Below are 26,293 nucleotides of genomic sequence, written 5' to 3' on the forward strand. Positions count from 1 at the left end.
GCCCAGCAAGCTGGCAGCGAAGAGCTGCCCTGGTATCAGATACACACCTTTATGTTTATATCATCTCTGTCGGCAACCTGTTGAAGAAGATGCTGGTTTTGTGTCTGCATGTCTTCATATGCTTGACCAATTGTCTGCAGTGACAGCATCATTTGCTTTCAAACACACTCGCACACACAAACAAAAAAAAACTGCTGATAACTAAAAATGAGCTAACCTCAATTTCAGAGATATAAGCATCTCCTTCCGCTTCTTTAATTCTTATTGCCTCCTTAAGTTCCAGAACATCTCTGCAAAACAGATCATACAAGGGATGAAGCTGCGGAGGTGATACAGAATACCATGTCCTCATTGAACAATAAAATATCTGATGGTTCACAAACATAACATATACTGCCAGCTGTCACAAAAAAGTTGTACCAAGAAAATATAAAAGCTCGTTTATACTGATCACTATAACTAGTTGGATAATACTTGATAACAAGATGACGATTATTGAGATCTAATTAGGTTTTAACCTAGTGGGCCCAACAGGACAGGAAGGCACAAAATATATGTATTACTAGCAGATGCAGGAACCAGTTGCAGGAGTTAAACTGGAACCTAGCCAGTTCTGATTTCAGCTGGGCTGGTTTACAGCTGCAACAAAAAAAAAGTCCAGTTTGTTTGTGCATTTTGAGCCTATGAGTTTGTTAATAATTTAGTAAATGGAATTTAGGAACAAGGTGTATATGCTCGGATTTCCAATGGAAATTGTGAGCAAGTATGGGTTGTATTAGCCATTGAGCGGCAAAATGGGTGGTTTCGAAACCTATAAAGGTTGACTGTTATTAAACAGTACTCCCTCCGTCCAAAATTAATTAATGTTAAAACAGATGTATCTAGACGTATTTTGATGCTAGATACATCCGTTTGAACAACATCAACTAATTCCGGTCGGACAAAGTATATACTCCCTCTCTCTCAGTTTACAGGGCGTGCGCATACCCCTAGATCGTCAATTTGACCAACCTAATACAAGTCATATATTACAAAAAAATATACCAATATAAACTTCAAATGTTCTATTTTCAAAAGGTATAATTTTTGTGTTATATAGATTATAGTAGGGTGATAAAATTGGCAACCTAGATATACGCGCAGGACTTGTAAATTGAAACGGAGGAAGTATTTAACACACTCAACATCTTTCACGTCATTAATAGCAGCAACCAGGATGAAACAACTGCAATAATTAACATCCTGATCCCCTCAACAGAAAACTCGTTTGAAATAGCAATCCAAGTAAACTGGAGAACTATTTCAGTCCCAGTAAACTGGAGAACACTTATCGAATTGTCACTAGGAGAAGATAACTGACCTTTCAGATGCATCTACATCGGTCCTTAAATCTTCCAGTTCTGCTTCAGCAATGCAAAGCCTTCGCTGGCATGCAGTTTCGGCTTCATTTGCTGCTTTTACACGAAGCTCAAGACTATGCTCCTCTAGACTAGTTCTCAAATATTCAGCCTGCTTGCGAGCTCGATTTTCTGATTCCTTGATCTCTGTAATTGTCCTAGATTCACGGTAGTGTAAAATAAGAATCTAACGAATGAAGAAAAATATATTAGTATGTAAAATTGATGAAAGCTGTGAATTGACTATCATTCTATGGATTGTTTTCAAAGGGGAAATCAATGGGTATTTGGTAATGGAGGAAAGCGTAGAGGTAATCAACCTATTTTTTTTTCATTTGATTGTTCTTAGCTTATATGATTTTTATTCCTTGCCGTTTTGAACACTTTATTTTCAGCAATCTAAAGTAGTATATTTTTCTTTCGGCTTTACAAATGCCACATAACCTATGTCAGCTAGTGTTAGCAGATTGCATTCAAACTAAAACTGAATTGCCAAGCCTTTTCCATCAGTTTGGACTTTTGGTTGCATTGGCTAGTGCATGAAGATTAACATGGTATCGAAGCCTAAGGTCTCGAGTTCAAGTCCATGTATAGTCTCCCTCTGTGTCCATGTATAGGCCTCTTGAGCCATACCTGTCAGTCTATTCATGTGTTGACTTCCCGTGTCACACGTGAGAGGGGGTGTTGAAGTGTGTATGCGGATTGCCTTAGTCATTTTCATCAGTTCGGACTTTTAGTTGCATTGGCGGCATGAAGCTTAACAATCACATGTTTTAACAACTTGATAGTAGATTTAACTGACTGCAAATTTTCATATGTAAAATATATAGCTGAAATTGAGGATTAGAGTAAAGATGGACCTCTTTCAGGCATGCAGCAGAACATGTTTATTCAGAAGAAAAAATGCATTGAATGATAGAACTTTAAGAATCATAAAGGGATGTGTCAACTTTATTTCTTGTTCCCAAGGTGTGGTAAACTGTAAATCCCAAGTAAGTAGAAAACTGTCGGGGAAGCTGATCCACGAACACCTATGGGACCGGCGGACCGAGCCCCTTTTGGTTCGGTGGGGGGCGGAGATCGCACGAAGAGCGGATCGAGGCGAAGCACACGAGCAGTTTACCCAGCTTCGGAGCTCTCCGGAGAGATAACACTCCTACTGCTGCATGTCTGATTGTATTGAGTTCTTGCTCGGGAGCGCCCAGTGCTACGAGACCGAGCGTGAGTGTTTTTCTTGGCTTCGGAATGAGCCGAACCCCCTCTACGTTGTGCATGGGCCCCCTTTTATACGCTCAAGGGGTCACCGACAGGTGGCAACGTAGACAAGGGCAAAAATGGAAAAGGAGTTGCGGTTGGTACAACTACCTGTACAGTGTATCCTACCTAACCCTGACGGCAGGGGACAAAGGCATTAAATGCCCGTCTGTGTCGCCCAAACAGTGCAGGAAGGGACCGTCAGGCACGCCACCGTTCGCCACGATGGTGATCTTGTCAGCGTCGCATGCCACCGCGCACCGCTGGCTGCATAGCCTCTTGCCACGCGCGCCTGGAAAGGCCCCCAGGGCGACACGTTGGTGGATGTGCTGGAGCGCAGGTACAGGGTGGTAGCTTGTCACGGCAAGCGCCTTGCCGCGGTCGTTGTCTTGTCGCGCCCGGAAGCTTGTCGCTCACCGGGCCTTGCCGGGACGCGTGGCTCGTCGCGGCAAGTTCCTTGAGATGCCTTGGTTGGCCTTCCCGGCAAGCTCCTCTTGCCGGGGTCTTGTCTCTTGGCTTGAATACTTTGTTCTTGAATGGCTCCAAAGGAACCACGGAGGATCTTGGCGGTCGCCCGACAAGCCTTGCCTCGGGGTGCTGCAACTGCCCGTGCACAAGTTCGGGATACTAGGGTACCCCTACTTTAGTACACCGACAGGAGCCCCCGGGCCTGGGCCACACACGATGCCGAGCATTGTTGGGCCAGGCCCAGAACAGGGCACGGGCATGCGCGGCCTGGGCCACGCCGCATCTTACTCCGTATCCACCGCGCCCTCCTCCAACGGCACGCGTCGAATGCGGCGTCGTGGGAGGGATCGTGGGTGGTTTCTTTATTCGGAAGGCCGTAACGTCCGCCCCCTCCCTCTTTATAAGCAGGGGAAACATGGGCAGTTCGTCCCCCTCGCCAGTTGCTACTTCCAATCTCGAAAATCTCCGCCGCTCTCCCTCTTCTTCCCAAAGACGAAAGAGAGCAGCGCTCCGCCCCCCATCGCCACCAGCGCCACAGACGCCGCCGATCTCCCCCGCCACCTCCGCCATGGCTCCGAAAGCCGACAAGGGGAAGGGCGTGAAGTCAGTCGAAGCGCAGCGGCTCACGGCGCTGCGGAAGGAGCGGGCCATCTTCCCCCCTCAGCTCGACGCGAAGGAGCTAAGGGAGTACTACTACCTCTTCTGGTCGACGGAGACGCGAGCGCATCCGCGCACGAGGGTACTCTCAGCCGCCGCTTCGAGACTAGCTCCGAACGGGTACCCATTCTTCGCGTTGTTCTTCTACTGCGGGCTCTGCCCGCCCTTCTCTGAATTCTTCTGTGATATCATGAACACCTACGGGTTCCGCCTCCTTGACTTCACCCCCAACGCCGTTCTGACCATGGCAGTTTTCGCACATCTCTGCGAAAACTTTGTCGGAGTCCACCCAAACGTAGCCCTTTTCCGCCACTTCTTCATGCCCCAAGTCGAGAGAGGAGAGCCCCTTGCCGGCGGAATCGCTTGGATCTCAAGAGTCGGCAAGAAGGAAGCCTATCTGGAGGGAGAGCTCCGCAGCAAGTGGGAGGAGTGGAGAGCAGATTGGTGCTGGATCGTCGAGGAGAACCCGCAGCCATTCACCGCCCGGCGCCAAACCCCAATAGTACGCGGCAACGATTGGAGCAACGTGGCCTCGGAAGATGACAGGCTGAAGATTGCCTTTACCCGGATCTTGCGCCTTAGGCTTGCCGGGCTCACCGTAGGCGCCGTTGGCGCAGATTTCCTTCGTCGTCGCATCGCCCCCCTTCAGGAGAGAGGGAGACCCGCTTGGGAGTTTCAGAACTCGGCGGATATCATGAGGCTACGCCCAGGCCTCAATTTCAACTTCACTATCTTGGAATTGGACGCGATGCTTCTGGAGCTGTTCAAGCATGATCCTCAACATCCATTCATATTGCCGAGGAGTGTCGTTCCGTTGTGCAACAATTCCTCGCTCGACCGCATCCGTGCAATGATGCCGTTGTGTGACTCGCATGGAATTGTTCCAACCTGGCAAGAGCCTGCAGATGACGTCGCACAGGAGTTCTTCGACAGCTTGGTAGAAGTGCCGGTCTGCCCCGACGAACAGAAGAGCCTCACCCGCAACACCACCGATGCGGAGATGCAGCGCATCGCCACTAGGCTGGAGGAGGCGGCGGCAGCAGCTGCCGCGGGCAAATTTGGATTCACCTTGGAGGAGGCAGAGGCAGCAGAGGCGGCAAGCCTTGCCGAGCGAGAGGAGCTTGTCGGCGAGGAAGAACTTGTCGGGCCTGAATCGGAGTCGAGCGAGCCCGCCGAGGGCGCGAATGACCCGTTGCAGATCGGCTCCTCCTCCTCCCCACCTTCAGCCAGCTCGCCGCAAGCGGAGCCACCAGCTCCAGCAAGAAGGCGTCTCCGCAGGGCCGGGGATGTAGCGGGGTGGCAGACGGGTCAACAGTCGCCGCATCGCGCGACGCGCTCTACCACGGCAAGCTCTGTTGCCGCGGGAGCGCCTCACGCTGCTGCGGCAACTGGAGCGGGGTCTTCCCGGTCCACCGCTACTGCACCTGCCAAGTGGACAAGGGAGCCTACCCCTCCGCCTCGACGGACCGGAGGCGAGCCGGACTTCGACCTCTCCGCGCTCAGCTCCGACGACGAAGAAGAAGAGTAAGATCCTTCGCCGTACTTGTAATTCTTCAATTCTTGCTGCTTAGTCTTGCCTCTGATTTGCTTTACTCCGAACACATTCCTTTTCAGGACTCTGGCCCAGAGAGCGGCGAAGAGAGCCAAGGTCCCGGTGATTGTCATCGAGGATGAACCCACCGCGGCAACAGGGAACGCGCCCGAGACCACCTTGCCGGACCCGGCAACTATTCACCAAAGCAGCCCCCAGCGCAGCCCCCAACGTAAGTGTATAGCTTACTTCCCGCTTTCAGGCGTGCATTGGTGCTCTTTCTTTGCTGATTTCTGACTGTTGGTTTGTGTAGGAGCAGAACAGCCTCACCAGGAGTGCCCGGAAGCCGCTCCCGAGATGCCATCTGCTTCGACTACACCGCCAAGGGATGATTCCCCGGCAAGGGAGCGTTCTCCGGCAAGGGACAGTTCTCCGGCAAGGGATAGTTCCAGCGACCCCCTGGTGGCAGAGACTGCGCTGCAGGTCCAGGTAATCCTTTCGCTTGAGAACTTCCCTTGGGTTCTTCTTCTAATTTTCTTTTTGAACATTTGCTTGACTTTTCTCCCCTCTTCGGTCATCAAATCCACCTGCCACGGAGCCGATGGAAACCGAGGCCGCCGGCGAGGAGGACGGGCGCGGCAACAACGACGACGCCGCTGCCACCGAAGAAGAGGCCGGCGCTGATGACCCCGCCGGCGAAGAGGCCGCCAAGGCTGCCGCCGCAGAAGCTGGCGAGAAATCCGGCGATCACACTGACGGCCCCGAGGCCGCAGGAGCGCCAGGCGCTGCACCGACCACCGATCCCTCTGCCGCTGCCGCAGCGCCAGGTTCCGAAGAGCCCCAGCCCGGCGCCTACTTGAAGGCCGGCGATGGCGTCTTCATCAAGCTCCCCTGGGCGTCGGGCTCCAGGGCGCCGGTCGAAGGAGAAACTTTTGACGAAGAGGTGCTCACCTCTGCTGGGCTGGCGTTGGTCGACGCGCCGAGTAGCAGCAGCGACGAGCCAGAGAAGGAGCGGCTGCTGCGGAAGCTGCTGTCTCTTTACCGCGCCCGCCAAGCCAAGCTGGCATCCCGAGAGGCGCTTGTCGCGAAGGCGAGAGTGGATATTGAGAAGCGCGCGGAGGAACTCCGGGGTCTGAGGCAGGAAGCTCTCCGATCCCTAGCAGAGGAGCGGGAGCAACTTGCCGAGGAGCGGAAAGCCTTCCTCCTCGGGAAGGCTGAGGTTGAGGAGCAGCAACGGCTTGCTGCCGAGAAGCTAGCTGCTCAGGAAGGTGAGTTGGCGCAGCGCAAGGTCAACCTTGACAGCCACGAGGAGGAACTTGCCGCGCGCGAGCAGGCGATTGGCGGGGCTCTCAAGGAAGCAAAGAATGCTGCCGCAGCTGCCGAGGCCGCCAAGAAGGAGCTGGAGACGAAGGTGGCGCAGCTGGAGGCTGATCTCAAGGCGAGCGGCGAGGAGCTTGCTGTGCTCAAGCGTGAGCGCGAGAAGGACGCCGCTGCTCATGGTGAGCTGCAGGGTCGTCTCGCCGAGAGGAGCCAGGAGCTCAGCGCCACCAAGGACTCCAATGCGGATCTTGAGCTGAAGTTGGCCACCTTGACTCAGACGCTGGATGGCGCCAGGGAGCAGGAGGTGGCCTTGAAGGAGAAGATCAAGGCCGACGAGGTGCTGCTAGCGAATGCTGCTGCCGCCCACGACGCTTTCCGGGAGACCGTGGTGCACTGGACTGAGGGTCTCGTGGATCTTGCCGCAGCCATCGACGGGGAGCTGGCGCAGCTAGGGATAGAGGATCTCGGGTACTCCTCCGACGAGCACCTCCAACCCAGCTCCAAGCTCAGCCTGTTCTTCAAAGGCATGGCGACGGCCCTCCAGCGACTCCGGGAGAAGATCCCAAAGCAGCTGGCCGACGAGTCGCGCAGCATCTGCACGGGGGCTCTTCAGAAGGTGCTGGTGAAGGTGGCCTTCCGCAACCCAGGCCTCAACCTCACCAAGGTCCTCAGATCCTTGCCGCCGGACGCTGATCTGGAAGCGCTCAAGGCCCTTGTCGCACCCATTGTGGACAAGGTGAGCGGAATCAAGAGAGTTAAGGGTGATCGCGTAGATTAGGCCGCCCTTCTTTCTTTTTCTTTGTCGCCGCTGGTCATGTCATGAGAACATTCTGTTAGAGCTGCGACAAGTTACCTTGTAATATAACTCTGTTTTGGGTAGCGATCGCTACGTTATCTCCTTTACATGATCCCTTCCTTTGTATGTTTTTGCCCTACGCTTCTAGGGAACTTGTCAGCGCAGGCACCTTGAGCCGCGAGCACTGAGTGCGGGACGTCAGCAGCCTGCTGGCGGTGCCGCTACCGACAAGAAACCTTGTCGCAACTAGTCGCAGCTCACTTAAGTTGTTGAGCGGACTCGAAACAAAGTAAGGGCGCAACTAGCTACGAGTTGGTTCCTCCGCGCACAGGTTTTCCATACAAAGTACGGTCGTTCGAGGAAGATAACTTAAAAATTTAAAAACCGATTGCTCAAACTTTGGCAACTTAGCTTTTCTGTCGTTCGGTTCCCGGCAAGGCGAAACTTCCTTGAGCAAGGCGAAACTTCCTCGAGCGACGCTTGGTCCACACCATTATCTTCTCCTTTCCCCCCGGCAAACTTGTGGGCGAGGGAATCTTCCTTTCTTCGAGAAAAAGAAAGAAGAGAAAATAAATATATGGTGCCTTATGGCTCGTTATTGCTTACCAGAGGTAGGTGCTGCACAAAGTGTCAGATAATGCATGCAAAAAATAGTATAAAGCATGAAATCGACAGGATGTGCAGGGAAGCTGATCCACGAACACCAATGGGACCGGCGGACTGAGCCCCTTTTGGTTCGGTGGGGGGCGGAGATCGCACGAAGAGCGGATCGAGGTGAAGCACACGAGCAGTTTACCCAGCTTCAGAGCTCTCTGGAGAGATAACACTCCTACTGCTGCATGTCTGATTGTATTGAGTTCTTGCTCGGGAGCGCCCAGTGCTACGAGACCGAGCGTGAGTGTTTTTCTTGGCTTCGGAATGAGCCGAACCCCCTCTACGTTGCGCATGGGCCTCCTTTTATATGCTCAAGGGGTCACCGACAGGTGGCAACATAGACAAGGGCAAAAAATGGAAAAGGAGTTGCGGTTGGTACAACTACCTGTACAGTGTATCCTACCTAACCCTGACGGCAGGGGACAAAGGCATTAAATGCCCGTCTGTGTCGCCCAAACAGTGCAGGAAGGGACCGTCAGGCACGCCATCGTTCGCCACGATGGTGATCTTGTCAGCGTCGCATGCCACCGTGCACCGCTGGCTGCACATCCTCTTGCCACGCGCGCCTGGAAAGGCCCCCAGGGCGACACGTTGGTGGATGTGCTGGAGCGCAGGTACAGGGGTGGTAGCTTGTCGCGGCAAGCGCCTTGCCGCGGTCGTTGTCTTGTCGCGCCCGAAAGCTTGTCGCTCACCGGGCCTTGCCGGGACGCGTGGTGCGTCGCGGCAAGTTCCTTGAGATGCCTTGGTTGGCCTTCCCGGCAAGCTCCTCTTGCCTGGTCCCGACAAAGATGGATCTGCGCAGACACATGAAGAGGTGCAGAAGAGAATGGTGCAGCGCCCAATTTACTTTGTCAGTTCCCTTCTGCAGGGGGCTAGGTCAAGGTACTCTGGTGTGCAGAAATTGCTTTTCGGCCTTCTCATGGCCTTGAGAAAGCTGCGCCATTACTTCCAAGCACATGAGATCACAGTCGTCACTCGTTTTCCGCTGAAGAGGATACTGCAAAATCCGGAAGCAACAGGCAGGATTGTCGAGTGGGCACTGGAACTGTCAAGCTTTGGCCTCAAGTTTGTAAGCACTTCAACTGTCCAAAGCAGGGCATTAGCAGAGTTCATAGCAGAGTGGACGCCAACACCAGATGAAGAAATTCCAGAAACGAGCATCCCCGACAAGGAAGCAAGCAAAGAATGGCTGATGTACTTTGATGGTGCCTTCTCGCTGCAAGGCGCCGGTGCCGGCGTCCTACTTGTTGCACCCACCGGAGAGCACCTCAAGTACGTAGTCCAGATACACTTTCCCAAGGAGCAAGCAACAAACAATACTGCAGAGTATGAAGGGTTGCTTGCCGGTCTCAGGGTCGCAGCAGACCTTGGGATCAAGAAACTCATTGTCAGGGGTGACTCACAGCTTGTCGTCCGCCAAGTGAACAAGACTTATCAGAGTCCGTTGATGGAAGCTTACGTTGATGAAGTGAGAAAGCTAGAAGAGCACTTTGACGCCCTGCAGATGGAACATGTTCCAAGAGCTTAGAACGACATAGCCGATGGCCTGTCGAAGTGCGCCGCACTTAAGTTACCTGTGGAACCAGGGATCTTTGTGCTCAAGCTGACTCAACCGTCTGTAACGCCATCAACTGGATAGAGCAAGAAGAGGAAGTTGATTTCTGGTGACTACTTTCCGGCAGAGCTCCCCGAAACCGCTGCCAAGAAGGTCCCCAAGATCAACACCAAGGATGCCGAGAGGCAGTCTGCTCTGGCAAGCCTTAGGGTTTGTTCCGCTGAAGCAGACGCTCCCAACAAGTTTTGCTCCGGCAAGCTTGCCGGGGAACATCAAGCTCCGGCTGAGCCGCAGGTTCTCGCCGTAGAAGCGGATGCTCCCGCAGCAGCAGCTATGCCTTTAGTCCTTGTTGTCGAGCCGCAAGCTCCAACATGGGCACAGCAGATTGTCTGTTTCCTTCAGACAGGAGAACTTCCCGAAGAACAAGAAGAAGCGGAAAGAGTAGCCCGGCAGTCAAGTATGTACCAGTTTGTCGACAACACACTGTACAGAAGAAGACTCAACGGCGTGAAATTGAAGTGTATTCGCCGGGAAGAAGGACAAAAGCTGTTGGCAGAGGTACATGGAGGCATATGTGGTCACCACATCGGCGCAAGAGCACTTGCCGGCAAAGCGTTCCGGCAAGGTTTCTTTTGGCCGACAGCCCTCCAGGATGCAACTGCACAAGTAACCAAGTATGAAGCGTGCCAGTTCCATTCCAAGCAGATACACCAGCCAGCTCAAGCTCTCCAGACAATCCCTTTATCCTGGCCATTTTCGGTCTGGGGGCTCGACATCCTCGGCCCCTTTCCCCGAGCTGTCGGGGGCTTTGAGTACTTGTACGTTGCAGTCGAGAAGTTCACAAAGTGGCCGGAAGTGGAACCAGTGAGGAAGGTGACAGCACAGTCAGCAGTCAAGTTCTTCAGGTCAATTGTTTGCCGTTTCGGGATCCCTAACAGGATCATCACCGACAACGGCACGCAATTCACGAGCCGCACCTTCATGCAGTACGTCTAAGATCTTGGCGACAAGGTCTGCTTCGCTTCTGTTGCTCATCCGAGAAGCAACGGTCAAGCGGAGAGGGCAAATGCTGAAGTGCTGCGAGGGCTCAAGACCAGGACTTTCGACAGGCTGCACAAGTGCGGAAAGAACTTGATCGAGGAGCTGTCGGTGGTTCTTTGGTCGATCAGAACGACGCCAAATCAAGCCACTGGCCAGACACCTTTCGCTCTAGTCTATGGAGCAGAGGCAGTTCTCCCCACGGAACTCGTATACGGGTCACCTCGAGTGCTCGCTTATGATGAGCTCGAGCAAGAGCAGCTGCGACAAGATGACGCGCTGCTCCTTGAGGAAGACCGTCTTCAGGCTGCTATACGAGTTGCTCGATACCAGCAAGCTTTGCGCCGCTACCATAGCCGCAAAGTTAATGCCAGAAGTTTCAAGGAAGGCGACCTTGTTCTTCGGCGCGTTCAGTCCGCCAAGAATTCCAACAAGTTGACGCCAAAGTGGGAAGGCCCTTACCGGGTGAAACGAGTCACTAGGCCTGGCGCTGTCCGCCTTGAGACCGAAGATGGCATTCCGGTGAGCAACTCCTGGAACATTGAACATCTTCGTAAGTTTTACTCGTAGGGCGCGGTTTCCGGAACCTGTTCCGGCAACCACCTTTTGTACAAGTCTTGCCGATGTTGCATGTAATCCTTTGTACAAAGCCGGGCGCAGACCCCGTGCATAAGTAAAGCTCGTGTGCCCCGCACATCCTGTCGATTTCGTGCTTTATACTATTTCTTGCATGCATTATCTGACACTTTGTGCAGCACCTACCTCCGGTAAGCAATGACGAGCCATAAGGCACCATATCTTTATTTTCTCTTCTTTCTTTTTCTCGAAGAAAGGAAGATTCCCTTGCCCACAAGTTTGCCGGGGGGAAAGGAGAAGATAATGGTGTGGACCAAGCGTCGCTCGAGGAAGTTTCGCCTTGCTCGAGGAAGTTTCGCCTTGCCGGGAACCGAACGACAGAAAAGCTAAGTTGCCAAAGTTTGAGCAATCGGTTTTTAAATTTTTAAGTTATCTTCCTCGAACGACCGTACTTTGTATGGAAAACCTGTGCGCGGAGGAACCAACTCGTAGCTAGTTGCGCCCTTACTTTGTTTCAAGTCCGCTCAACAACTTAAGTGAGCTGGGACTAGTTGCGACAAGGTTTCTTGTCGGTAGCGGCACCGCCAGCAGGCTGCTGACGTCCCGCACTCAGTGCTCGCGGCTCAAGGTGCCTGCGCCGACAAGTTCCCTAGAAGCGTAGGGCAAAAAACATACAAAGGAAGGGATCAAGTAAAGGAGATAACATAGCGATCGCTACCCAAAACAGAGTTATATTACAAGGTAACTTGTCGCAGCTCTAACAGAATGTTCTCATGACATGACCAGCGGCGACAAAGAAAAAGAAAGAAGGGCGGCCTAATCTACGTGATCGCCCTTAACTCTCTTGATTCCGCTCACCTTGTCCATAATGGGTGCGACAAGGGCCTTGAGCGCTTCCAGATCAGCGTCCGGCGGCAAGGACCTGAGGACGTTGGTGAGGTTGAGGCCTGGGTTGCGGAAGGCCACCTTCACCAGCACCTTCTGAAGAGCCCCCGCGCAGATCCTGCGCGACTCGTCAGCCAGCTGCTTTGGGATCTTCTCCCGGAGTCGCTGGAGGGCCGTCGCCATGCCTTTGAAGAACAGGCTGAGCTTGGCGCTGGGTTGGAGGTGCTCGTCGGAGGAGTACCCGAGATCCTCTATCCCTAGCTGCGCCAGCTCCCCCTCGATGGTTGCGGCAAGATCCACAAGACCCTCAGTCCAGTGCACCACGGTCTCCCGGAAAGCGTCGTGGGCGGCAGCAGCATTCGCCAGCAGCACCTCGTCGGCCTTGATCTTCTCCTTCAAGGCCACCTCCTGCTCCCTGGCGCCATCCAGCGTTTGAGTCAAGGTGGCCAACTTCAGCTCAAGATCCGCATTGGAGTCCTTGGTGGCGCTGAGCTCCTGGCTCCTCTCGGCGAGACGACCCTGCAGCTCACCATGAGCAGCGGCATCCTTCTCGCGCTCACGCTTGAGCACAGCAAGCTCCTCGCCGCTTGCCTTGAGATCAGCCTCCAGTTGCGCCACCTTCGTCTCCAGCTCCTTCTTGGCAGCCTCGGCAGCTGCGGCAGCATTCTTTGCTTCCTTGAGAGCCCCGCCAATCGCCTGCTCGCGCGCGGCAAGTTCCTCCTCGTGGCTGTCAAGGTTGACCTTGCGCTGCGCCAACTCACCTTCCTGAGCAGCTAGCTTCTCGGCAGCAAGCCGTTGCTGCTCCTGAACCTCAGCCTTCCCGAGGAGGAAGGCTTTCCGCTCCTCGGCAAGTTGCTCCCGCTCCTCTGCTAGGGATCGGAGAGCTTCCTGCCTCAGACCCCGGAGTTCCTCCGCGCGCTTCTCAATATCCACTCTCGCGTTCGCGACAAGCGCCTCTCGGGATGCCAGCTTGGCTTGGCGGGCGCGGTAAAGAGACAGCAGCTTCCGCAGCAGCCGCTCCTCCTCAGGCTCGTCGCTGCTGCTGCTCGGCGCGCCGACCAGCGCCAGCCCAGCAGAGGCGAGCACCTCTTCGTCAAAAGTTTCTTCTTTGACCGGCGCCCTGGAGCTCGACGCCCAGGGGAGCTTGATGAAGACGCCATCGCCGGCCTTCAAGTAGGCGCCGGGATGGGGCTCTTCGGAACCTGGCGCTGCGGCAGCGGCAGAGGGATCGGCGGTCGGTGCAGCGCCTGGCGCTCCTGCAGCCTCGGGGCCGTCAGTGCGATCGCCGGATTCCTTGCCAGCTTCTGCGGCGGCAGCCTTGGCGGCCTCTTCGCCGGCGGGATCATCAGCGCCGGCCTCTTCTTCGGTGGCAGCGGCGTCGTCGCTGTTGCCGCGCCCGTCCTCCTCGCCGGCGGCCTCGGTTTCCATCGGCTCCGTGGCAGGTGGATCTGATGACCGAAGAGGGGAGAAAAGTCAAGCAAATGTTCAAAAAGAAAATTAGAAGAAGAACCCATGGGAAGTTCTCAAGCGAAAGGATTACCTGGACATGCAGCCGCAGTCTCTGCCACCAGGGGGTCGCTGGAACTATCCCTTGCCGGAGAACTGTCCCTTGCCGGAGAATTCTCCCTTGCCGGAGAACGCTCCCTTGCCGGGGAATCATCCCTTGGCGGTGTCGTCGAAGCAGATGGCATCTCTGGAGCGGCTTCCGGGCACTCCTGGTGAGGCTGCTCTGCTCCTACACAAACCAACAGTCAGAAATCAGCAAAGAAAGAGCACCGATGCGCGCCTGAAAGCGGGAAGTAAGCTATACACTTACGCTGGGGGCTGCGCTGGGGGCTGCTTTGGTGAATAGTTGCCGGGTCCGGCAAGGTGGTCTCGGGCGCGTTCCCTGTTGCCGCGGTGGGTTCATCCTCGATGACAATCACCGGGACCTTGGCTCTCTTCGCCGCTCTCTGGGCCAGAGTCCTGAAAAGGAATGTGTTCGGAGTAAAGCAAATCAGAGGCAAGACTAAGCAGCAAGAATTGAAGAATTACAAGTACGGCGAAGGATCTTACTCTTCTTCTTCGTCGTCGGAGCTGAGCGCGGAGAGATCGAAGTCCGGCTTGCCTCCGGTGCATCGAGGCGGAGGGGTAGGCTCCCTTGTCCGCTTGGCAGGTGCAGTAGTGGTGGACCGGGAAGACCCCGCTCCAGTTGCCGCAGCAGCGTGAGGCGCTCCCGCGGCAACAGAGCTTGCCGTGGTAGAGCGTGTCGCGTGATGCGGCGGCTGTTGATCCGTCTGCCGCCCCGCTACATCCCCGGCCCTGCGGAGACGCCTTCTTGCTGGAGCTGGTGGCTCCGCTTGCGGCGAGCTGGCTGAAGGTGGGGAGGAGGAGGAGCAGATCTGCAACGGGTCATTTGCGCCCTCGGCGGGCTCGCTCGACTTCGATTCAGGCCCGACAAGTTCTTCCTCGCCGACAAGCTCCTCTCGCTCGGAAAGGCTTGCCGCCTCTGCTGCCTCTGCCTCCTCCAAGGTGAATCCAAATTCGCCCGCGGCAGCTGCTGCCGCCGCCTCCTCCAGCCTAGTGGCGATGCGCTGCATCTCCGCATCGGTGGTGTCGCGGGTGAGGCTCTTCTGTTCGTCGGGCGGACCGGCACTTCTACCAAGCTGTCGAAGAACTCCTGCGCGACGTCATCTGCAGGCTCTTGCCAGGTTGGGACAATTCCATGCGAGTCGCACAACGGCGTCATTGAACGGATGCGGTCGAGCGAGGAATTGTTGCACAACGGAACGACACTCCTCGGCAATATGAATGGATGTTGAGGATCATGCTTGAACAGCTCCAGAAGCATCGCGTCCAATTCCAAGATAGTGAAGTTGAAATTGAGGCCTGGGCGCAGCCTCATGATATCCGCCGAGTTCTGGAACTCCCAAGCGGGTCTCCCTCTCTCCTGAAGGGGGGCGATGCGACGACGAAGGAAATCTGCGCCAACGGCGCCTACGGTGAGCCCAGCAAGCCTAAGGCGCAAGATCCGGGTAACGGCAATCTTCAGCCTGTCATCTTCTGAGGCCACGTTGCTTCAATTGTTGCTGCGTACTTTTCGGGTTTGGCGCCGGGCGGTGAATGGCTGCGGGTTCTCTTCGACGATCCAGCACCAATCTGCTCTCCACTCCTCCCACTTGCTGCGGAGCTCTCCCTCCAGATAGGCTTCCTTCTTGCCGACTCTTGAGATCCAAGCGATTCCACCGGCAAGGGGCTCTCCTCTCTCGACTCGGGGCATGAAGAAGTGGCGGAAAAGGGCTATGTTTGGGTGGACTCCGACAAAGTTTTCGTAGAGATGTGCGAAAACTGCCATGGTCAGAACGGCGTTGGGGGTGAAGTCAAGGAGGCGGAACCTGTAGGTGTTCATGATATCACAGAAGAATTCAGAGAAGGGCGGGCAGAGCCCGCAGTAGAAGAACAACGTGAAGAATGGGTACCCGTTCGGAGCCAGTCTCGAAGCGGCGGCTGAGAGTACCCTCGTGCGCGGATGCGCTCGCGTCTCCGTCGACCAGAAGAGGTAGTAGTACTCCCTTAGCTCCTTCGCATCGAGCTGAGGGGGGAAGATGGCCCGCTCCTTCCACAGCGCCGCGAGCCACTGCGCCTCGGCTGACTTTACGCCCTTCCCCTTGTCGGCTTTCGGAGCCATGGCGGAGGTGGCGGGGGAGATCGGCGGCGTCGGTGGCGCTGGTGGCAATGGGGGGCGTAGCGCTGCTCTCTTTCGACTTTGGGAAGAAGGGGGAGAGCGGCGGAGATTTTCGAGATTGGAAGTAGCAACTGGAGAGGGGGACGAACTGCCCATGTTTCTCCTGCTTATAAAGAGGGAGGGGCGGACGTTACGGCCTTCCGAATAAAGAAACCACCCATGATCTCTCCCACGACGCCGCATTCGACGCGTGCCGTTCGAGGAGGGTGCGGTGGATACGGAGTAAGATGCGGCGTGGCCCAGGCCGCGCGTGCCCGTGCCCTGTTCTGGGCCTGGCCCAACAGCGCTCGGCACCGTGTGTGGCCCAGGCCCGGGGGCTCCTGTCGGTGTACTAAAGTAGGGGTACCCTAGTATCCCGAACTTGTGCACGGGTAGTTGCAGCACCCCGCGGCAAGGCTTGTCGGGCGACCGCCAAGATCCTCCGTGGTTCCTTTGGAGCCATTCAAGAACAAAGTATTCAAGCCAAGAGACAAGACCCCGGCAAGAGGAGCTTGCCGGGAAGGCCAACCAAGGCATCTCAAGGAACTTGCCGCGACGCGCCACACGTCCCAGCAAGGCCCGGTGAGCGACAAGCTTCCGGGCGCGACAAGATAACGACCGCGGCAAGACGCTTGCCGCGACAAGCTACCACCCTGTACCTGCGCTCCAGCACATCCACCAACGTGTCGCCCTGGGGGCCTTTCCAGGCGCGCGTGGCAAGAGGCTATGCAGCCAGCGGTGCGCGGTGGCATGCGACGCTGACAAGATCACCATCGTGGTGAACGGTGGCGTGCCTGACGGTCCCTTCCTGCACTGTTTGGGCGACACAGACGGGCATTTAATGCCTTTGTCCCCTGCCGTCAGGGCTAGGTAGGATACACTGTACAGGTAGTTGTACCAACCGCAACTCCTTTTCCATTTTTCCCCTAGTCTACGTTGCCACCTGTCGGTGACCCCTTGAGCGTATAAAAGGGGGCCCATGCACAACGTAGAGGGGGTTCGGCTCATTCCGAAGCCAAGAAAAACACTCGCGCTCGGTCTCGTAGCACTGGGCGCTCCCGAACAAGAACTCAATACAATCAGACATGCAGCAGTAGGAGTGTCATCTCTCCGGAGAGCTCCGAAGCTGGGTAAACTGCTCGTGTGCTTCGCCTCGATCCGCTCTTCGTGCGATCTCCGCCCCCCATCGAACCAAAAGGGGCTCGGTGCGCCGGTCCCATAGGTGTTCGTGGATCAGCTTCCCCGACAGTTTTCTACTTACTTGGGATTTACAGTTTACCACACCTTGGGAACAAGAGATAAAGTTGACACATCCCTTTATGATTCTTAAAGTTCTATCATTCAATGCATTTTTTCTTCTGAATAAACATGTTCTGCTGCATGCCTGAAAGAGGTCCATCTTTACTCTAATCCTCAATTTCAGCTATATATTTTACATATGAAAATTTGCAGTCAGTTAAATCTACTATCAAGTTGTTAAAACATGTGATTGTTAAGCTTCATGCCGCCAATGCAACTAAAAGTCCGAACTGATGAAAAGGACTAAGGCAATCCGCATACACACTTCAACACCCCCTCTCACGTGTGACACGGGAAGTCAACACATGAATAGACTGACATGTATGGCTCAAGAGGCCTATACATGGACACAGAGGGAGACTATACATGGACTTGAACTCGAGACCTTAGGCTTCGATACCATGTTAATCTTCATGCACTAGCCAATGCAACCAAAAGTCCAAACTGATGGAAAAGGCTTGGCAATCCAGTTTTAATTTGAATGCAATCTGCTAACACTAGCTGACATAGGTTATGTGGCATTTGTAAAGCCGAAAGAAAAATATACTACTTTAGATCGCTGAAAATAAAGTGTTCAAAACGGCAAGGAATAAAAATCATATAAGCTAAGAACAATCAAATGAAAAAAAAACATAGGTTGATTACCTCTACGCTTTCCTCCATTACCAAATACCCATTGATTTCCCCTTTGAAAACAATCCATAGAATGATAGTCAATTCACAGCTTTCATCAATTTTACATACTAATATATTTTTCTTCATTCGTTAGATTCTTATTTTACACTACCGTGAATCTAGGACAATTACAGAGATCAAGGAATCAGAAAATCGAGCTAGCAAGCAGGCTGAATATTTGAGAACTAGTCTAGAGGAGCATAGTCTTGAGCTTCGTGTAAAAGCAGCAAATGAAGCCGAAACTGCATGCCAGCGAAGGCTTTGCATTGCTGAAGCAGAACTGGAAGATTTAAGGACCGATGTAGATGCATCTGAAAGGTCAGTTATCTTCTCCTAGTGACAATTCGATAAGTGTTCTCCAGTTTACTGGGACTGAAATAGTTCTCCAGTTTACTTGGATTGCTATTTCAAACGAGTTTTCCGTTGAGGGGATCAGGATGTTAATTATTACAGTTGTTTCATCCTGGTTGCTGCTATTAATGACGTGAAAGATGTTGAGTGTGTTAAATACTTCCTCCGTTTCAATTTACAAGTCCTGTGCGTATACCTAGGTTGCCAATTTTATCACCCTACTATAATCTATATAACACAAAAATTATACCTTTTGAAAATAGAACATTTGAAGTTTATATTGGTATATTTTTTTGTAATATATGACTTGTATTAGGTTGGTCAAATTAACGATCTAGGGGTATGCGCACGCCCTGTAAACTGAGAGAGAGGGAGTATATACTTTGTCCGACCGGAATTAGTTGATGTTGTTCAAACGGATGTATCTAGCATCAAAATACGTCTAGATACATCTGTTTTAACATTAATTAATTTTGGACGGAGGGAGTACTGTTTAATAACAGTCAACCTTTATAGGTTTCGAAACCACCCATTTTGCCGCTCAATGGCTAATACAACCCATACTTGCTCACAATTTCCATTGGAAATCCGAGCATATACACCTTGTTCCTAAATTCCATTTACTAAATTATTAACAAACTCATAGGCTCAAAATGCACAAACAAACTGGACTTTTTTTTTGTTGCAGCTGTAAACCAGCCCAGCTGAAATCAGAACTGGCTAGGTTCCAGTTTAACTCCTGCAACTGGTTCCTGCATCTGCTAGTAATACATATATTTTGTGCCTTCCTGTCCTGTTGGGCCCACTAGGTTAAAACCTAATTAGATCTCAATAATCGTCATCTTGTTATCAAGTATTATCCAACTAGTTATAGTGATCAGTATAAACGAGCTTTTATATTTTCTTGGTACAACTTTTTTGTGACAGCTGGCAGTATATGTTATGTTTGTGAACCATCAGATATTTTATTGTTCAATGAGGACATGGTATTCTGTATCACCTCCGCAGCTTCATCCCTTGTATGATCTGTTTTGCAGAGATATTCTGGAACTTAAGGAGGCAATAAGAATTAAAGAAGCGGAAGGAGATGCTTATATCTCTGAAATTGAGGTTAGCTCATTTTTAGTTATCAGCAGTTTTTTTTTTGTTTGTGTGTGCGAGTGTGTTTGAAAGCAAATGATGCTGTCACTGCAGACAATTGGTCAAGCATATGAAGACATGCAGACACAAAACCAGCATCTTCTTCAACAGGTTGCCGACAGAGATGATATAAACATAAAGGTGTGTATCTGATACCAGGGCAGCTCTTCGCTGCCAGCTTGCTGGGCTTTCTGTGGTGGAATCCGTGCTTCTGTCTCACGGGCGTTTCCCCTTTGCTGTCGGCATGGCAACCCCCCCTCAATATAGCAACACGCCACTAGGATCCTGTTACATGCTTCATGTGCACAAGCATGGTGACAGCTGCGGCTGTTGGGCTAGGTGGCCTGGTGTATTTCTCTTTTCCCTTTTCCATCTCTATCTATTAGATAGTTACTCCAGTTGCTGCTACTTGTTGATTCATATAGCCTGTACTTGCAGCACGTCTGTAGCACCTAGATGCTGGGGCAGTAGTCCAGTGCATCTGAAATTGCCTTATCACTTTGCCTTATTGCCTTATTAACCATGCACTTTAACCCCACACCATATTTATACTCTGTTGAATTGCCAGAAGAAACATTGTTTGCTTTTCTTATTGGTTCCCATCAGTAACTTGTTTCTCATCTAACAGCTAGTATCAGATAGTGTGAAGACAAAGCAAGCCTCTGCTTCCCTTCTCTTTGAAAAGCATTTGTTACAGAAGCAACTCCATCAGGTTAACAGTTCACTGGAGTCATCTAAACAAAAGCTCTCCCGTGGTGAAGAGCAGGTAATCTCTGACTCATGCCCTATGTGTTATTTATGGTTTAATTTGCTGTCCGCCAACAGTAATTGAAAATCACGTCAAAGCAAATATTTATTGTATTAAAAAATATATTCTGTGTGTGTGTGTGTGTGTGTGTGTGTGTGTGTTTACCACTGAGCTTGTTTTGAAGTGTCTTTATTTGAATAAACCTTACAGATGAAAGCCTATGTCGCACAAGCTATGAAAACTTCTTCAGAGAACAGGCATCATGCAATTACCATCGAAAAGACTCTGCTGGAGGTATCTGACGCAGAGAAGGAGCTCAAGTGGCTCCGGTCCGCCGTTGGATCCTCTGAGAAAGAATATGAGCAAAACCAGAAAAAAATAGCTGAGCTCAGAACGGAGCTGGAGCGTGAGAGGTTAGGCTTGCTGGTGTGGTGCTAATTTTTGGTTCCAAGTTTGTCTTGCTGTTCTGCCACCAGGGCTTGTTACATTCTTTTGCTATTTTATAGAAGCGAGAAGAGAAAGCTTGAGGAAGCATACGAGGAGGTGAAGAATGAAGTCATGGAGCTGACATCTGAGAACGAAGAGGCTACTATCCAGAAGCTCCAGGATGAGATAAAAGACTCGAAGGCTATTCTCAAGTGTGGCGTGTGCTTTGACCGACCCAAAGAGGTAACTCGCTGTTCATTGAATTGCATAATCTTATTTTTGGATGATGCAGATTTGTATGTGACTCGAGACGGTAGAAGCTGAGTTATACATGTATTTTTATTTCCATGTGACCGAAGTTCCAGTTTCTCTGTTATGCACTTAAACCTGAAGACCACCTACAGCTGAGTGCTGATTAGCCTTCTGTTCCTTGTTTGGTTGTTGTCAGGTTGTGATCACCAAATGCTTCCACCTGTTCTGCTCGACATGTATCCAGAGGAACCTCGAGCTACGCCACCGGAAGTGCCCGGGCTGCGGCACCCCTTTCGGGCAAAATGACGTGCGGGAGGTGAAAATCTGAAAAGTCTCAGCGATGATGCCTTGGATGACCTGGTAGTAGGTAGTTGGTATCTCTGGACACCATCATCAACCTGCTCCCCATGCTTGTCTCTTGTAGATGTGTAATGGTTTCGTTGTCCCGTAGGGGCGCCGTAGATCCAGCAAAGAAGTCATAAAACCTAAGTAAGATAAATGAGCAAGTAACAAAGAAGTGAAAAAGAAGTTTGTTGTAACTTTACCGCCTGTTTGCTGTTTGATTGCTGGGTAATCTCTTGCCTCTACTTGAGGAGGCCATTGCAATGATGGTTTGACGTGAGTTAGGAGTAATAAACGAGAAATGAATAGAAGGTATCTCAAGTGTCGCTGGAGGGGGCCTCGGTTCGAGAGCTTCATCTCTTCGCCGCCTCCCCCGCCGCCTTCATCCTCCTGTGCTGCTGGCAGCTCTGGAAATGGAGGAACGCCGTCGTCTTCCACGATGGTGTGCCGTCACTGGCAGCCACCCTCAAGGACTGCCGTGACGATGCTGGCCTGCGGCAAAGATTCAAGGAATGCCATCGTGGGCATGTAGATGTCTGGCTCGGTGTTGCCTAGATAGATCCTTCCATGCAAATATGCTGGTCGGGCGCCTCCTCTTGCCAAATTGGGGGGGTGAGGAGCTGCTCTGGCTGGAGTTGAGAAGCTCCTGCCCTGCTGCAGAACAAATGTACATCAAGATGAGCAAGCTTGACGGGTAATTCCTTCATAATTATTTCCTTATTTATTGTCCAGTTGGATGGTGATCTACCTGAGTCTAAACTAACTGTAAACCAGCATCAACTCGTCTCCCCAACAACAAGTAACTGGAAACATTGACCAAAATTTAGTTTAATCCACGCTGTGGTGCCTCCCTCCAGTGCCAGGGGGAGCGGGCGGAGGCATCGTTTAGTAGAGAAATTAAGGCCGAGGCGGTCAGGCGGAGGACAAGAGTGGGGCGGCGCGCGCGAAGCCTCCAGGGGCCGTCGCCGCCGTACTTGGCCTGCTCCTCGAACCCACAGGAGGCGCGCCATGGGGTAGGGGAGGGAGACGAGACGAAGGGGTCCGGGCGTCGGTTGACTTGGCCGGCGGGGTGGAGAGTGGAGACTGGATGAGGGTCACGGTGGCAGTTTTGTTGCAATTCTAACGGGAAATAAGGGCAAGGGATTAAAAACGAACCGTTTTCTTTTGTGGGAAGCTGCAGAATCCGGCGAATCACCAAAATCGCTGATGTCCCGGATTCCCTTGTGAGGTGCTTCCTCTGTAAACTAATAATTTAAGAGCGTTTAGATCACTATTTTAGTATTCTAAACGTTCTTATATCAATTTACGGACGGAGTACTAGAATTATGGAACGGAGGGACTATGCAGAAACACAAGCACCTTGTCGCGGGGAAAGATGGCGATCGCGGACTTGGGCTGCTCTGCTGGCCCAAACACAGTACCACCTGCAGTCACTTTCTTCAGTTGCAACAGCCACCTCTGGAAGTCAGTCTACTCCTTAATGATCTCCCATACAATGACTTCAACGCGGTGCTGGAGAGCCTGGTTGCACTCCGGCAAATCGACGAGCCTGTTGTTGGTTGCACTCCGGCAAATTGCTAAGCCTGTTTGTTGTAACTGGTCTTGTGCCAGGATCATTCTACGAGAGGCTCTTCCCTAGTTGCTCCGCACATTTATTTTTTCTGTTCATCCAACAGCCTCCATTGGCTCTCAAGGGTATGAATCTGGCACCACTCCAGTAGCCTTGGTCCCTTCACTATCCGAGGTACAGGCTCGTGGAATTTGAAGGATAAACCAAATTCCAGCATATGACATCGATGAGAGTGTCAGGTGTGAAAGAGCCCCGGAGGTTTGGGATCGAATTTCGTAATAAGCACATAATATCTCCTGCAAAAAGTAAACAGGAACATGATATCTCCTGCAAAAAGCAAACAAGAACACAATATCTCCTGCAAACACTAAATCCCTTTGAATAAGATACGCAAATCATACAATGTTAGTTTGATTTCCAGTGGGTAACGAGCAGGAGAATGCTGTGCTCCTCTGGTAAGCACAGCAAGATGCGCTGCCAGAAACGGTCGGAGGCACGCAGATCGGCAGTGCAATGCAGAACATGGTTCTTGCAAAGGAACGGAATCTGTCTCCGCCGGCGCTCTCTGTGAAACCAGCTCAGTTCTGCTTGCCCTCATTGCCGTCGGCGCTCTCTACCGGCGGAATGGTCTGCGGGTGGGTCAGAAGAAAAGAAAGTGCGGTGAGCCGTGAGCGTGCATTGCGTCGAACAGGTTGCGCGCATGGGGCAACGTATGGGTGAGTGGCAGTGGCAGAGACGAGACTAGTGTACCATACCATGTCGGGCTTGTAGACGTTGTGGACGACGGAGGCCCCTGCGAGGAGGGAGGCCACCACGACCACCGATGACCAGGCCAGCGACGGGGTCCCCGTCGGCAGCCGCCCGCCGCCGAACTTCTTGCCGCCGCCCTTCATCTTTGCGCTCTCTCTCTCCGCCGATCTTGTTGAGGACTGGACCGTTCCTCTTTCTTCTGGCTTCTGGACCGTGTGAAGCCCACGCTTGATTGTAGGTACAAATTAACTATCTTTTAATGTCTCAAAAAAAATTAACTATCTTTTACCAATTCTCAAAGAAAAAAAAGTATCTATCCTTTATTAAAAGAAGCACTATCTCAAAAAAAAAAAACCTAAAAAAATACTTGAGGAGGAACTCTCTGAACTGAAACATCTACAATTTCTACATGTTTTTCTTTAGCGAAAAAATAATTTTTTTGCACATACGACCAAACTGGCCGGATTAGACTTTCGGCATGATGTGTATTTGAGAATGCATTTTTAGACGATGCATTAGGAATTGATTGATTACCATCTCGATTTGCACTGTATGGATGTGTCTTCCGAAAATTACCCGTTGGCTCTCTGGCGCATACGCACCCGATATGCCCAAATAAATTGAATTTGCTGGAAAAGTCAAAAAATCTGTTTTTCCTTACAACAAACTCAATCTTATATTGTACTCGTATAAGATTTTCTGCCAAATAAAACCCTTATCGACTTTAGGGGAAAAAATCAGGGACAACAATTGTGAGGTGGATTGTGTCTTCGGTTCGGTACTAATGTTTGATAATGCATTGTACTCCCTCCCTTTCTAAATATAAGTCCTTTTAGAGATATCTATATGAAATATATATGGATGTATATAGACATATTTTAGAGTGTAGATTCACTCATTGTGCTCTGTACGTAGTTCATATTAGAATCTCTAAAAGGACTTATACGCGCTCCATCCCATAATATAAGAGCGTTTCAAGACGGAGAAAGTATTTAGGGACGAAGGGAGTATTTAGGGACCGAAGGAGTAATACGCTTGCGTTGTGTGCTGCTGATTCTGTCCGGTGTAAAACAAAACCGGGCATTTTTCGTGTTCAGAATTGACTATTTCTTGGATGTATATAGCGAGTGAAAGAGCCCTGCCTCTTCCTATATGAAAAAGGGTAAACAATAAGCCAGTTGGTGTGATAGATTCAGAACTGCATGCCTTTTATAAAGATGAGTTTTACTTTACATCACATGAAGTTTATTTTAAGATGCTCACTCCCCTACAACCATTCACTACCAACTACCATAGAAGATTATTTGCATGCAAAATTAGAAACAAAAGTGACAGAAAAGGAGTCAAACAAACACAAAAGGCAGAACCAAAGAAAAAAAAACAGGCCAAGCAAACGAGATTACAATAATCTAGCAACACTACTGTGAAGATTCCTCGTCATAAATAATGTTTTTTCTCACGCAGCCGCCTCCTCCCCTATGAAAAGCCTACGGTTCCTCTGCCTCGTGGGTGGATCTGGGCCCCAGGCGGCCTAGGCCACTGCATGGGGCGTGGGAATTTTTTTCAACCCATATCTAAAAAACATTAGATTTGGCCTGGGGAGCAGCCCACTTCTAAGGGCAGCCAACCCAGGCCTGCCGCTTCGCTACCCGCACGACGTGAACAGAGCCAGCGAACACGCCCCAACAAGCACGGACGAACCGCCCGCCACGTTCCCCTAAGTTCGATGAAGCCTAGTGGCTGCTTGCCTCCGTCGCACGCTGTCGTGCCTATCCAGCCGGCCTGCTCCGTGGGCAGTTCCCCTTCGATCCCTTCTACAACGTCAGGTTGCGTCGCGGCGGCTGATGCCCTGTCCGGCGAGGCAGTGACCCCGGCGATGCGGCAGGCTGCGCGGCATCTGGCAAGGTGGGCATTCCCTGGGAAGCAATCCGAGCCGCAGTAGAGGCAGAGAGAAAAGCAAAGTTATTGGTTGATGTTGACACCACTGTTTTTGTTTCAAGATGCCGATGTAAATTGTTTGATGATGATTTTCGTTTGCTAGATGTCAATGTTGTTGTTGTTGCTTAATGCCACTCAGATGATGATTTTCGCTGCTAGATATTTAGTAATTTTTGTTTCTCTGTAATATTACAGGAATTCAAGATGTGCGTTCCTTTTTTCAAGTTCGAACCACGACAACTGAGGAAACAGGTCCTTCAACTCAAACAACTAATAATACCCCAGTGTTGCAGCTCAACTTAACCCCGGTGATATCGAATCAGATCCTGGTAAGAGAATACCAATTGAAGATTTGGATGCAGATATTAGAGATCTTGCTAGAAGGGACATTAGTATGGGTCCATCCTAGCCAACTGATCATACATATGAACAGATAGATGGTAGGAGCTTTCATGATTATTGGTTCAATGATCATCGCATCTAGTTGGAATATAACATTTAACAAAAAAATCAGCCTTTTGCTTTTATTGTTTTTTTGCTTAAGCAACCAAGAGCTGAAAACTATGATATTGAAGCATTCACGAAAAATGAATTTAAATCCTGGAAGGATGGGCCTAAAGTTTTAAATCAGCATGTTGGCAAGCATGATATTGCTCATAATAAATCTAGACATCATCATAATGATTTCAAAAATCGACAACAAAATCTGCCACATGCGTTTGATAGGGTTTCTATGAAGAAAGTGGAAGAATACAAAGCTCGTCTCTTGATTATATTGGGTATTGTCAAATTTGAGAGGGCAGGGTTATGATGGGCTTCAAACATGAGAGGGGAATTCCGTGGGTTGCAATGATTGATCTTGGAGGAAAATCCTTATGCTCATTTCTATATAAATTATTTTGCCCATCAGTTACAATTACTGGTTGTTGCTGTTGCCAAGTGTTGTTCATCAGTAGGGTTTTTTTTTT

At 51.3% G+C, this 26,293-nt stretch overlaps 2 protein-coding genes and 1 pseudogene across 2 annotated transcripts; 1 reads left to right on the plus strand and 2 right to left on the minus strand.

Annotated features, from left to right (window-relative positions):
• LOC119280031 overlaps positions 1-2,112 on the minus strand; it is a 4,164-nt pseudogene extending 2,052 nt beyond the window's left edge.
• A 139-nt stretch (positions 2,113-2,251) lies between these two features.
• On the plus strand, positions 2,252-21,190 carry LOC119280032 (E3 ubiquitin-protein ligase BRE1-like 2). The gene is made up of 8 exons (XM_037561035.1): positions 2,252-2,266; positions 17,903-18,126; positions 19,197-19,269; positions 19,354-19,440; positions 19,928-20,065; positions 20,258-20,460; positions 20,554-20,716; positions 20,922-21,190. The coding sequence occupies exons 1-8, from the start codon at positions 2,252-2,254 to the stop codon at positions 21,051-21,053; spliced, it is 1,035 nt and encodes a 344-aa protein (XP_037416932.1). The 3' UTR covers positions 21,054-21,190.
• A 1,812-nt stretch (positions 21,191-23,002) lies between these two features.
• On the minus strand, positions 23,003-23,542 carry LOC119278461. Its single transcript, XM_037559810.1, has 2 exons — positions 23,393-23,542; positions 23,003-23,266 (listed from the first exon to the last, which is right to left on the minus strand). The coding sequence occupies exons 1-2, from the start codon at positions 23,528-23,530 to the stop codon at positions 23,216-23,218; spliced, it is 189 nt and encodes a 62-aa protein (XP_037415707.1). The 5' UTR covers positions 23,531-23,542; the 3' UTR covers positions 23,003-23,215.
• Between the last annotated feature and the right edge of the window lie 2,751 nt (positions 23,543-26,293).

This window comes from Triticum dicoccoides, chromosome 3B, assembly GCF_002162155.2.
Source record: "Triticum dicoccoides isolate Atlit2015 ecotype Zavitan chromosome 3B, WEW_v2.0, whole genome shotgun sequence".
NCBI lineage: Eukaryota > Viridiplantae > Streptophyta > Magnoliopsida > Poales > Poaceae > Triticum > Triticum dicoccoides.